Genomic DNA, 14,424 nt, shown 5'->3' with positions numbered 1-14,424 from the left:
ACTCAGTAGATGTAACACATGCAATGGGTAGCCATTAGGAATGGTCTGATCCTGATGTGTGCCTGGAGCTGTTGAGCAGAGCTTTGGATAAAGACGACCATTAGGAATCAGAGCAGCAATCATGTTTTATTACCAAACATTTGCAGAAAACCCAGGAAAATGTAGAGCACCACAGCATTAAGAGTGTCAGCCTAACCTGCATGAATCCACATGCTGCGCATTAATTCACTTTCAATATTGGTGCTTGGCTTAATGGCGTTTCTTAAGATAATAATTAGAACACAGTCAGTTTCATGCTTGGGTGTCAATCATGAGTGGTCATGATTTTGTTGGCTTCAGAAGTGCCATTGTTAACTATGTTGTAAAAGAAAGAAACAAATTCCTACAGAGACGACAGGAAAAACTTGAAATGTGGAAATCTCAAAATAAAAACAGAAACTTTGGAAGTACTGTCACCATCTGAAAAAGACAGGTTTAGCATTTTTGTAAAAGCCCTTTGTTAGATTTGCTATGCATTTTCTAATTTTAATTGCATGAAGTTGCAGTGTTCAGTTGACTAGGGCTCATGTCGAATGTCTTGTGATGATTTCCCCGTGGAGCACAAATAAAATCTGACTGACGTGAGCCTTGGCTTCTTTCTATCGTGTCCCTATTATTGCAGTCTGTTTGAAGCGTTCTGCAGAATTTGGAGGTTTTATCACCTTTAAATGTTGTCAATCTTCTTACTTATCCCAATGCAAAAAGCCTTCTCACCTTGTTGGAGAAGCCAAGGAAATTACCATACTAATGGCAACTCTGTAAGAAACCGAAGGACTCCAGTCAGCAAGCAGTTTGTTGGTGGCTATAATTGTCTATTGACAATCGGTGGAGAGAAATAATTGGGAATTTGTATTCATACCTGAAAAGGTGGACTCTTGGAAAATTTGTTGGATTTAGAAACACAACAATGATGCTGGGAAACTGGAGCTGAATTGTAGCTTAATTTGGTTCAAACTTTACAGTTATATAAAAGAGTTAGCATTGTCAGCAGTTTATAGAAAGTTCAGTATTCACTTGACAGATCATTTGGAACGTGTTCCGTGTGGGCTTACTATAAGGACTATACTGCCAAACTAAACCAAATGAGTCCAGCTTATTTGATGTACTGTTGTGCAAATGCAGTAATATTCATTACTGTAGTATTTCTGTATCTTTATGGTTTAAGGCTGCTATTTGAAGTGATGTTACTTAGCAGAGCTTGTTTCTCTGGTGACTGAAGTACATTCGTCTTGTTGTTACAGGTGCCTGTACGGCTTATTGAAGCTGTTGAGAGTCGGGACATGTTCCAGCTTCACATCGTATGCAAAGATTCCAAGGTGGTCAGGTATGTTGTGTCACATTCATTGATATGGAACTTAGATAGCAGTGCCAGAGCTTTAAAAATGAACGTGAAGCTAGCCTGACCAGCCTGTCAGACCTTCACAAGGCTTTGTACGTTCAGAATTCTGAACTCAAAGGTGCATAATCTATTCCAGGTTACATCTCTAACCGTGTATGTACAATTCAAGCCCACGACATTATAGTCCTGGGGGAGAAAGTTTAGCTTGGGCGAGCGTGTGCCGGACCCGACCGAGCGTAAAATGCATGGTGACGTTGGGCAACCGTCCCGATGTCATCGCGCACTCGCATGATATTTCGGTCGGCGGGCGCGTGCAGGAGTTGGCAGCGCGCCTGCTAACATTTAAAAGGTCTATTAAGGCCACTTAAAAGGTAATTGAAACAAATTTTTCGCTGCCCATCCAACCTTATGGTTGGTGGACACGTGAAAAGGTCAGGTGGCCTTTGCATTTTTTAGAAAACCTCATCCACGGGTGGGATGAGGTTTTCAACAGCAAATAAAAATAAAATAATTTTTAAATTTAATTTATAACATGTCCCTGCTCAGGAGAAATGTTTTATAACATTTTTATAATCTTTATCTTTTATTTTGAAAAATGTTCATCTCCCTGAGGCAGTGCATGAAGTTTGCACTCACCCTCCTCTCTCTTTCCCCCCACTCCATCCCATCAAAACATAGGCAGTGCTGAGCGCTGCCGCTCAAGTTTCACGCTGGCCGGGCCTCAATTGTCCTGCCGGTGTGAAATCGCGGTCCTGCCCTGATCGCGGGCGGTGGTCGGCTTCCCGACCGCCCCTGCCAAGCCCGCCCAACAAGGGAAAAATCCTCCCCCTGAGCTCTCACTCTGAAAACAAAACCCAGTCCCAATAAACACTGCTGGATTCCAGACAGATGGAATTGTGTGTGGGATGCTATTGAGGTATGAACATGATGCACCTGATAAAAATGGGAATGTGGAGAAGAGGAGTAATGAGGTGTAATTTGGGTGTTTTTGAGGAGAGAGGTAATAAGGTGCATGCAGAAGCACTAGGAGCATATACTGCAATAAACACTGTGCCCAGCTTGTCTCGAAAAGCTCCCATCGATTGATTTGAACTTGTGTGCAGGTAGTAAGCATTTCTTGAAAGCAGAAAGTTTCGTTGTGTTGATAAATGTTTATGTTTTTAAAGCTTTTTCTACTTGACATTAATACAGGTAACAGACAATGGGATATATATGGGTTAAGTGAAAGAAATAGTGTTCTGAAGCTGGCTTGCTTCAGTGTTGTAGGAATCTGATTTTCTTTAGGGTACTTGGGAAGAGATGTGTTTTACATTCTGAAGTAGAAGGCCTAGCGTCAGTGGATCCAATTTTTGCCTTTTGAATTTCTGTTTCCAGGATCTGAGTTGGTCCACAGAAAAATCTTGATTTTGCGTAACCTATACTTACCTGCAAATGATGATGTACAACAATTAATCATTGCATTCAACACCTTACCAGTTTACCCCTGATTTTATTCTCTTGAGTTTTGATAACTTTGGGGGAAATAATTGTGTATGAAAATGTTGCAGAGGTGAAAAAAATTGAACATTTCCCTGAATGTAGTTTTTCAATATACCTTACTTTCTATTGTACCCTTGTCATAATTCCCAACACCTGGCAGTAATTTGACCATATTTTGAATTGAAAGGCATCTAATCCTTGGCCAGTTGCCAGAATGAAGCTTTTCCCAGTCAGTGAAAGCTCTCAGTATTGTGTAGGTGAACTGGTTAAAGAGACCTGATGAACTCTCCCTTTCTGGCAGCAAGAAATAAAATGCAGATGCAGGCAAGATGTCTTCCTGCAACAGAGACTCTCATCATTTAAATAAACACTTCTAAAATCACACCAGCTATATCACAATGAACCTGATTAGCGTTAATCACATGGTGCCCATTTTCAATTTCACAATGGTGTGCAGATCAAAGATTTCTTGGTTAGTTGCCCTCTGTACCCCTGATATGTGTCTCTTTTTTAATGGAGAATATAAGATGATTTTGAGAAAGGGATCAAGTGTGTTGCATAGTTCAGCCTTATCCCATCACTTTCAGTTTCATTGATGAGCAGTGACATGTTTCTGTGCTACATCTTCCTTCACTTGTAAATACACGCACATAGAATCAAATGCATCCGTTCAGCTGACAGGATAATGCAACATCCAGGTGCAGCATAATGACTGTGCTACCTCATAGTGACGTTGCAGAGGCCACTATCATTTTGGGTGAGGTGACATGGACTCTTTTCAAAACATTGAGTGTCTCTTTCCATTTGTTTTTCATGCATTTTAAGTAGACGGACAGAAGGAGGTATAATTAGACTTGAAGAATTCTTTGCACAATCGTGGTCCTTGAATCCAGGGACATCTGCATTTTTGTTTTGACTTTGTTGCTTCCTCACACCGAAAGGGAGAAGAGCTTTGATTCCAAGAGTTTCCTCAAATCTTGTTTGAACATCTTTGGTTGAACATCCTTGCTTGAACATCACTTAACACACATCTTAATTGGGTCATCAGTAGGCTGTACTTCTCAATCAGTTTTTTTACTATAAAAAAACTGATCCTAATCCAATAATTTCAATCAAGAAACAAAAGCAATACAGTAAAGTTGGGATTTAGTGCTTAAAAAATGTTATCAGATAATTTAAGTGACTATTTAGTGGATATGTCTGCACATCTTACATTTGCAGTGTTTACTAATGTAGCAAAGTTCTTTGGGAAAATTTAAAAACATAAAAAGTAGCTGGAGTAAGCCATTCAGCCCTTCAAGCCTGCTCCACCATTCAGTGAGAGCATGGCTGATGATCTACTTCAACACCATTTTCGTGCACTATCCCCTATCCCTTGATGTTTTTAATGTGTAGAAATCTATCAATCTCAGTCTTGAACATGCTCAATGACTGAATCTCCACAGCCCCCTGGGGCAGAGAATTCCAAAGATTTAGCATCCTCTGAGTGAAGAAATCGCTCCTCAGCTCAGTCCTAAATGGCCTTCCCCTTATTCTCAGACTGTGTACCCTGATTCTAGATATCCCAGCCAGGGGAAACATCCTTCCTGCAAATACCCTGTCGAATCCTGTAAGAATTTGGTATGATTAAATGAGATTACTTTTCATTCTTCTAAACTCCATAGAATAAAGGTCCAGTTTATTTAATCTTTCCTCATAGAACAATCCCTCCATCCCAGGAATTAATTTGGTGAACCTTCATTGCACTCCATCTCTGGCATGTATATCTTTCCTTGGGTAAGGAGACCAAAACTGTACACAATACTCCTGGTGCGGTCTCACGAAGGCGCTATATAATTGCAGTAAGACATCTTTACTCCTATAATCAAATCCTCTTGTAATAAAGGCCCACACACCATTTGCCACCTTAATTGCTTGCTGTACCTACATGTTAACTTTCAGTGACTCATGAACAAGGACACCCAAGTCCCTTTGAAGTTCACCAGTTCCCAGCCTCTCACCATTTAAGAAATACTTCGCATTTCTCCACATTATATTCCATCTGCCAATTTTTTTGTCCACTCTCTTAGCTGCTCTAAATCCCCTTGAAGCGTCTTTGCATCCTTCTCACAACTCTCACTTCCACCTAGTTTTGTATCATCTGTAAACTGGGAAATATTACATTTAATCCCCACATCCTAATCATTGATTGAGATTGTGAATAGCTAGAGCCCAAACACTGATCCTTGTAGTACCCCACTAGTCACAGCCTGCCAACGTGAAAATGACCCATTTATTCCTACTCTGTTTTCTGTCCATTAACCAATTCTCAATCCATTCCAGTATATTGCCCCCAATCGCATATGCTCTAATTTTGTTTATGAACCTCGTGTGGGATATTGTCAAAAGCTTTCTGAAAATCTAAGTATACCACATCGACCGGTTCCCCCATATCTATTTTTCTAGTTGCATCCTCAAAAATCTCCAACAGATTTGTTAAACAGGATTTCCCTCAAATCGATGTTGACTCCTGCCCAATCCTACCATTATTTTCTAAGTATCCTGTTATCACATCCTTTATTATATATTGTAGCATTTTCTCTACAACTGATGTCAGGCTAACAGGTCTGTAGTTCCCTGTTTTTCTCTTTCCCTCCTTTCTTAAATAGTGGGGTTACGTTTGCCACTTTCCAATCTGCAGGAACCATTCCAGAGTCTATAGAATTTTGAAAGATGACCACCAATGCATCTACTATTTCTACAGCCACCTCTTTCACTACTCTGGATGTAGATCACCAGGCCCAGGGTACTTATCTACTTTAAATCCCATTACTTTATCTAATAACATCTTGATTCTCCATTATTTCTAGGTGGTTTTTAGTATTTTCCTCCGTGAAGACAGACATGAAGTATTTGTTTAGTTTCTCTGCCATTTTCTGATTCCCCGTTATAAATTGTCCTGACTCTGCTTGTAATGAACCCACATTTGTTTTTCTAATATTTTCCTTTTTGCATACCTAGAGGTGCTTTTACATTTTTATGTTTCTCGCTAGTTTAGTCTCATTCTATTTTCCCTTTCTTAGCCCTCCTTTGCAGAATTCTAAAATGCTCCCAATTCTTAGGCTTACCATTTTTCTTTTGATAGCTTTATGCCCCTCTTCCTTTGATCTAATACAATCTTTGACTTCTTTTGTTAGCCACGGTTAGAACACTTGTGTTTTTGAGCATTAAAGGAATGTATTTTTGTTGTAAACTATGTATTAGTTCTGTTAGGAAATAGAGACAGTTTAAGTAAGTTATATTTGTATTTGTGGGTATTAGGAATGATTTTTAGCTTTAAAGTTTAAGTTTGATTTGTATTTGTGTGTTAAGAAAAAGTCAAGTTGAGTTTTAGTTTCACTTTAAAAGGTGCCTGCATTTCTAATGAGTTTTACAACTCTTGGAGAGAAGTTAGAGCAAACACAAGAGTAGAAAAAACGGTGCTGTTGTCTAGCAACGGGTCCAGAGAGGGAGACCCATCCACACACAACACACAGACACACAGAAAAAACAACAGTTTGAGTGCAGTTGGAAGAAGGTGCAAGAACAGGCAGGACATGAAAAGGGATGGATAGCAAGTCCCAAGCTAAAGATGAAAGGTCCCAAGGCCAAGGAGTGAGACAAGAACTAAAGAGAAAGTCCCAAGAAGACCTTATAGTCAAAGGAAGGGCAGGAACCTGGAAAAGGTCCAGCTGAGTGAGAAGCAGAGGAAGGCTCCAAGCTTAAAGGAAGAAAAGCTGCAGGAAGCAGAATTAAAGCGAAAAGCCAGAAGGTCCAAAGAAACAACTGAAGCTCTGTAACGCTTTGCTATGGGCGTGTGCAATAGAGGTATACTGTTGATGGCTGAGTCAGTGAGAGTGAGTGCGTGGAAGAAAGCTTGAATGCACATGGTGACCCAGGGGAGAGGAATGTCTCAATGAGAGTTCAAAGCCCTGGAGGTGGACCCCCGCATGAGCCAACCAGTCTTACTGAACTGAGAAATCATCAGTTTGGGAGAAAATTCCAAAGCGAGTACTTGGAGAGTGGAGATTGGAAACCTATGTGTGAAAGACGGAGTTCAGTGTGACTGGTTGGCTCACGATGTAACAAGCGTCTGGAGGGAGTTGTGGAGATCCATACCATCTGGTTGAGGTGGCATCTGTCACTTGGTTTCAGAGTGTGCTGTGTCTGACCACAGGTCACTTAGTGGTTTACATGGACTGTGTACTTACTGTGAACATTAGGGTATAAGTTAGCTTTTGTAACTTGTGTTACCCTTACAGATCTGTATATATCTGTAAAGGTATAGTTGTGGGTGAAGGAGTATTGTAATATAGTTCATCTTTTCTTGTTGAATAAATTTTTTTTTTGTTTATTAGCTGACTTCTGTGACTGTTCAGTAGCCACTTTCCACATATCAAAACAAAAAATAAAAGTTAGGATCAATCAAGCTGGGTTCCACCCTGGGATCAGGCTTGTCGTCAGCTGGGATCATAACAGTTCTTTAAATGTTAGCCATTGCCTGTCTACTGTCATATCTTTTAATGTAGTTTCCCAATCTACTATGCCGATTTTCCCCTCTTACTTTCATAGCTTCTCTACTTAGATTTAAGACCCTAGTTTCTGATTGAACTACATCACTTTCAAACTTGATGTAAAATTCTATCATATTATGGCCACTCTTTCCTAAAGGCTCTTTTACAACAAGATTTTTAATTAGCCCTTTTTCATTGTACAATACTAGATCTAAAATAACCAATTCCCTAGTTGGAACATACTGCTCTAGAAAACTATCTTGCATACGTTCCACGAATTTGTCCTCCACAACATTAGTACCCATTAGGTTTATCCAGTCTATATGTAGATGGAAATCTCCCATGATTACTGTATTACCCTTGTTACACGTACCTCTAATTTCCTGATTTATACTGTGATTTATATTACCCTTCCTTTGGTGGCCTATAAACAACTCCCGCCGATGTTTTCTGCCCCTTGCTGTTTCATAGTTCCACCCAAACTGATTCTACGTCTTGATCTTTAGAACTAAGGTCATCACTCATTACAGTACTAATGCCCTCTTCAATTAACAGAGCTACCCCAACACCTTTTCCCAGCTTCCTGTCCTTCCTGAATGTCTCATACCCATAACCTATGTTCAACTTTAGCAATGGAGTCTAGTTCAGATGAACTTTATTGGATGACCAGCCTCAGAATGGCCCCTCTGACTGCATGTTGCCTTTCTGTTCTTCTGTCTCTTGCTGACTATATATATGGATTGTTTCCAGCATTTCTTTGAGAAGCGGTGTGACACCTGGCTAGGATATTTCTGTCTCTCAGGACATTCTGTAGCTACACTAATCTTAGTAGTATATGGATAAAGATTGTGCATAAAGAGTCAACCTGCATTTAACTGACCACTGCAGTGTCTGTAGCTATAGTCAGAAATCACTATTTTGTGGATAATACTAAGTAGAAGGTAAAATTGTTGAATTTGAGAGTGGTAGGTCTCCTGGATATGGGGCCTCAGAGGTAATGTATTCTCTCAAATACTTTGTGGGTTATTTCATTGGTTCACAAGATTTTGATTTCCTGTAAACAATAACTAAGTAAAAAGCTGCACTTTGCCTGAAGCAGATAAATAGGTATTTGGGTGGTGATGGGTCCCATTTTGTGGATGTCTGGATACACTAATCTTTCTGGTTAATCCAACAAGTTTGTGCTAGTTGTCGTAGATTAAATCACACATCACTAAGAGATCGTAGTGCAAATGTCTCATCTGACTTTCAAATGAACAGCCCGACATATCAAACATTTAAAGACCAACTAGCTAATCTACCTAGCCTGTTGTAACGTACCATGATACAGCCAATCCCTACGCAACTGAAGCCATGCAGTTTTATATTCATAAACTGTTGCTCAATATCAGACAGTCATGTAGGGCTGAATTTCCAATTGTTAATCAGAGGCGCACATACAGCCCTTGGGGACCCTAGCAATGATTCATCATATTTTTGCATTGCTCTGTTTACTCTATCCATTGTGTTATGTTTGACCCACCTGTACTGTTTTGTGCAGCACCGTATGACATACTGTAGCATAACACACCTGGTGAAGCTAACCTGTAGCGTTCAAAACTAACAACTTTTACTGATATATATAACTAATGGAAAATAAGAGCTGATGTAAATGGGTTTGCAAGTTCAATTTCAGCACTATATCCTTATCACTACAGGCAATGATTCTGAAAAGAGGACACCGCTGTATTGGTTCTTATACTCTATTATTTTGATTTACAACTGAATGGTGATGTCTAATTAAGATGATCATGTCTTGAGTGTTTTTCCAAATTAATAATAAATATTGGGGTTTTAATGGAAAGGGATGACTAGGAATATTCACAAAGATCTGGTCATTTGCAGTGTTCAGTATATAGGTAATTTACTGTTGGTTGTGCTTTATTTTCTAAATTCTTGCTGTTCCACAGGTGTCATTTTTCTACATTTAAGCAATGTCAGGAATGGTTGAAGAGATTAAACAAAGTGATTGCCCACCCGACCAGACTGGAGGATTTGTTTGCCTTTGCCTATCATGCCTGGTGCCTGGGAATCTGTGCAGATGAGGAAGATCAGCATGTCCACCTCTGTCGCCCAGGTGAGTAGGGTGATGAATGGTGGGTCAGGGAGGAAATGCCAGATGAGTGGAGTGGTGGGGGCGGTCTATGACATACTGGTGAATGATGTTTAATTTTGGCAGTTCTTTATATGCCATTTAAGAATCACTCTTGTATCCCTGGTATCATATTGAGTAGATTACCTTTGCCAAATGAGGTGGGTTGCATGGTTTCTCTTGTACTACTATCCTGGCTAATGAAGGAAACTATGAACAACAACAATTAATGGAACCAAAGAAAACCAAAAAATGCCAAAGTAACTAAAGTCTTAAATATTTGTTTGCTATATTCTATTATAATTAAACCTAATTGTTAGCTCCTCTTCTGTTTCTTCAGGAGATCATGTCTGCCACCGGTTTGAAATGGAAGTAGAAAGAATGCATTTTGATCTGCAAAATGTTTGGAGAGTCAGTGAAGTTAACAGCAATTATAAGTGAGTGATTTCTAATGTCTAAACAACAAGATGTGAAAATGATTATTTGGACTGCTATGTGACATGCACGCTGATTAGCAAATGACAGAGCTAAATACTTGAGAGGCCAGGATAGTGGCTGGGCCACTCGAGCTTGCAAGATCACAGGACAGATACACTGCACTGCAGGATTGTGGGGTAGGATTACGTAGCGAATTATGTAGCAGATTACATCAATCACAACAGTCTTAACCTCCCTTAAATTCTATTGCTCTGGTCCACTTATACACATATTGAATACTGCTAGAAATTGAGCTCTACCCAATTTTCTTTTCTCCCTTCACTATTTTTCACATCTTCCACTTGTGTCAACATCTTTCATCCTCCGTCACTGCCAAGTAAATCATTCTTTGCTCACCCAATTCCCCAATCCTGAATCCCATCACCCTCAACTTCCCATTAAATGCTTTTCCCTCCATAGACCTCAAACTGACTCATATTACATGCTATTGAGAAGTCACCCAATTTGCTTTATTCCCTCAGTTGTTGTTTCTTCAGCTGTCTTGTTCTGTGAAGTAAATTTATCTAATCTCCTCCCCATCCATTTTTCTTTCCTGTTCAGGCCCCTAGTGAGTTTCCCTTAATGGTACCCCCTGCAGTGGACAGCCAGCCTCCCCCACCACATCACCCTGCAAAACCTCTATGCAAATTACAAAAAAATAGACTATCCGTGACCTTGCACTGAAGGAATGCCACAACATTCGGGACCTGACAGTCACCTGGCTTAGTGACTTTGAATCCTTTCCTTGCCTGGCTTTATAATCCACCACATCCATTGATCAGTTTGTCACTCTGACACTATGACTAATCTCCAATCCCTTCTCACTTTATCACCTGTTTTTCCATTTCATTCACTTCCCACCCTTTGAGGTTCTTAGCCTGTTGCCTTCTCAGTCTTCAAGGTTATTACGTCATCAAAATCTTCTCCTACCTACCCTTTCTATCTCTGTTTAGAATAACAACTTGTTCTCTGTGACCCTGATCTCAACTACTTAAATGAAAGTCCCTTTCCTGACTGACTTGCTCACCTTGTTTTCTCAAGCTCCCTGTTCTCCAAGTTAAAATGTTGTGGCTTTAAGCCCCACTCCAGAAACTTAAGCACAAACATCTAGGCTGACACTGCAACGCAGTACTGAGGGAATGCTACACTGTCATAGACGTAGTCTTTCTGTCACGCAATTAAACCGAGGCCCTGTCTGCTCTCTCAGGTTGATGAAAAGGATCCCATCCCACTAATTCGAAGAAGACAGAGACATTGCCCCACTGGTGTCCTGGCCAGTATTTATGCTGAGTTGCCAATGAAAACTATCATCATGAATGGGGGGGCCAACCTCAATAGTTGTGAGAACCATGGCATCTACATTGCCTGGTTAGCTGAGACCCCCTGCTTTGCTCAGTGACACAAAGCCATTTTGGCATCACGGGTGTAGCTGTAAAATCTGGTGAATGATCCCTATTAATTAAACTAATCTGACATATAAGATCATAGTACTGGTTTCTGACAGCCTCATGTGAACTTAATTTAACTTGATCGCAGGTCATCATGTAAACTAATCCTAAAATCCCTTTCCTGGAGAATAGTTAAAAATCTCCAATAATGAGACAATCTGTTTGACTCCCACCCCTCAAACCTTGACCCCACCCCCTTGATTTTGTTGTTACGCATATCCTTGAGAACTCAAGTCTGTCACCGTCTAAAATATGTCTTGTCCATCCCATACCCCTTTAGTCTCATTTATTGCCTTTGTTCTGAAAGCAGATGGCCCACAACCTCCTCAAGAGTACACTTTAAAACACCAGCCTTCTCTTGTTCACCATCTTCCACTCAATCTATCTTACCTCCACTTTCATCACCCAAATCCCTACTACTCTCTCAAGTTGATGTAAAGGATCCCATTCCACTAATTCGGAGAAGACGCAGAGAAGTTACCCCAGTGTCCTGGCCAGTATTATGCCAATGGAAACTATCACCTTGAATGAGGGGCCACCCTCATTAGTTGTGAGAGCCATGACCCTACTGATGTCATCAACCCTATATTCGCCACCATTGTCTTTCCTTCCTTCAAAACCAGCATTATCATCATCAATCCTCAAAAAAAAATCCCTTTTACCTGTGTCTCAAATTTCTCTCTCCACAGTCCTGAAGCGCACCATTGTCCAGCAACTTAGTTCCTAAAAGTTTTTCGTCAACAACCCTCCAAACGCCAAGTCTCCTTTCCTCAAAGTCACAAATTATGCCATTCAGATATGGCTGTGATTTTTTTTTTTGTTCTCCCCTTCCTCATTCCCTCTGTTGCTTTTGACATTGTCAGCTGCTACAACCACCTCCAGTACCTTTCCTTTGTGCTCTGGCTCTGATACTGCTCTGGCATGGCTTCAATGCTATATGTCATGATAAACTTCCCCCCGTCACTTCTCTTACTGTGACTCTATGTGGTATATCCTAAGATTCCATCTATGATTTTAGATCTTGTATAGGGAAAGTGTTGTATTTCTAGTTATGTATTTAACTATTTTGGTTATAGATGTCTCTCTATATCCTTCATAGACATTCCGTGTTTCGAGAATTAAATCCCCAGATCTCTTTCCTGCTCTACAGCCTTAAATGAAAATCCTGAATTGCATACGTGTGCCTTGAGTTTTGAGTTGCCATGACCTCGATGTAACACATTGTATTTATGCACATTGACAGACATCTGCCAAACAGGACTCCGTCTATCTAGATTAGAGTCATAGAATTTTGCAGCACGGAAAGAGGCCCTTTCAGACAGTGAGTCCCAGACACCCCTCACCCTCTGGGTGAAAAAAAAATTTCTTCAAATCCCTCTAAACCTCCTGCCCCTTACCTTAAATCTATGTCCCCTGGTTATTGACCCCTCCACTAAGGGGGAAAATTTCTTCCTATCTACCCTATCTATGCCCCTCATAATTTTGTAGACCTCAATCAGGTTCCTCCTCAGCCTTTTCTGCTCTAAGGAAAACAACCCCAGCTTATCTAGTATCTCTTCATAGCTGAAATGCTCCAGCCCAGGCAACCTCCTGGTGAATCTCCTCTGCACCCTCTCTAGTGCAATCACATTCTTCCTACAGTGTGGTAACCCGAATTGCACACAATATTCCAGATGTGACCTAACTGACGTTTTATACAGCTCCATCATAACCCCCCTGCTCTTGTATTCAGTGCTTCGACTAATAAAGGTCCCGCTGATCCTCTGTACTTCCTAATGTCCTACCATTCATCGTGTACTCCCTTGCCTTGTTAGTCCTCGCAAAATGCACCACCTCACATTTTTCAGGATTAAATTCCATTTGCCACTGTTCTGCCCATCTGACCAGCCCGCCTATGTCGTCCTGTAGTCTAAGGCTTTCCTCCCCACTATTTACCATACCACCAGTTTTCATGTGAGCTGTGAACTTAGTGATCATACCTCCTACATTCATGTCTAGATCATTAATGTACACTACAAACAGCAAGAGCCCAGCGCCGAACCCTGCGGTACGGTATGCCACTGGACACAGGCTTCCAGTCACAAAAATAACCTTCGACCATCACCCTCCGCCTCTTACCACTAAGCCAATTTTGGATCTAATTTGCCAAATTGCCCTGGATCCCGTGAGCTCTTACCTTCTTGACCAGTCTCCCATGCGAGACCTTGTCAAAAGCCTTACTGAAGTCCATTTGGACTATATCAACTGCACTACCCTTATCTACACACCAAGTCACCTCCTTGAAAAATTCAGTCAAATTTGTTAGACACGATCTCCCCCTGACAAAGCCATGCTGACTATCCTTGATTAATCCTTGCCTCTCCAAATGGAGATTAATTCTGTCCCTCAGAATTTTTTCCAAAAGTTTCCCTACTCACTGGCCTACAGTTGCCTGGTTTATCCCCACCACCCTTCTTGAATAATGGTACCACATTAGCTGTCCTCCAGTTCTCTGGCACCTCTCCTGTGGCCAGAGAGGATTTGAAAATTAATGTCAGGGTCCCTGCAATCCCCTCCCTTGCCTACCATAGCAGCCTGGAATACATCTCATCAGGGGATTTATCCAATTTTAAGCCCGCTAATATCGCCTCCCTCTCGATGCTAATTGGATGAAGTATATGACAGTTCCCCTCCCTGATTTCTATACCTGCATTGTCCTTCCCTATAGTGAATGCAGATGCATTTAAAACCTCATCTACATCTTCTGGCTCCTCACAAAAATTGCCACTTTGGTCCCTAATGGGCCTACTCTTTCCCTGGTTATCCCCTTGCCCCTAATATAATTATAAAACGCCTTTGGATTTTTCTTTATTTTACCTGCCAGTGTTTTTTCATGCCCCCTCTTCGCTCTCCTAATTTCTTTTTTAAGTAACCCCCTGCACTTTCTATACTCCTCTAAAGCATCCGCTGTTTTGAGCACTCAGTATCTACCTTAAGCTT

At 40.9% G+C, this 14,424-nt stretch overlaps 1 protein-coding gene across 14 annotated transcripts in view; it reads left to right on the top strand.

Moving 5' to 3' along the window:
- The window catches only part of mtmr4 (myotubularin related protein 4), a 196,294-nt gene that overhangs the window by 106,295 nt on the left and 75,575 nt on the right, over positions 1-14,424 (top strand). For all 14 annotated transcript variants that reach the window (XR_013577531.1, XM_078548543.1, XM_078548538.1 and 11 more), the window contains 3 exons: positions 1,281-1,363; positions 9,339-9,505; positions 9,861-9,957. Coding sequence is in view for 13 of the 14 variants with exons in the window: in XM_078548543.1 (XP_078404669.1) it covers positions 1,281-1,363; positions 9,339-9,505; positions 9,861-9,957 (347 nt within the window). In the remaining variant the exon portion in view is untranslated. The remainder of the gene's footprint in view (positions 1-1,280; positions 1,364-9,338; positions 9,506-9,860; positions 9,958-14,424) is intronic.

The sequence above is a fragment of the Cetorhinus maximus genome, chromosome 9 (genome assembly GCF_964194155.1).
Source record: "Cetorhinus maximus chromosome 9, sCetMax3.hap1.1, whole genome shotgun sequence".
NCBI lineage: Eukaryota > Metazoa > Chordata > Chondrichthyes > Lamniformes > Cetorhinidae > Cetorhinus > Cetorhinus maximus.
The sequence above is the reverse complement of the archived record's forward strand: the minus strand, read 5'-3'. Positions and strand labels throughout refer to the sequence as shown.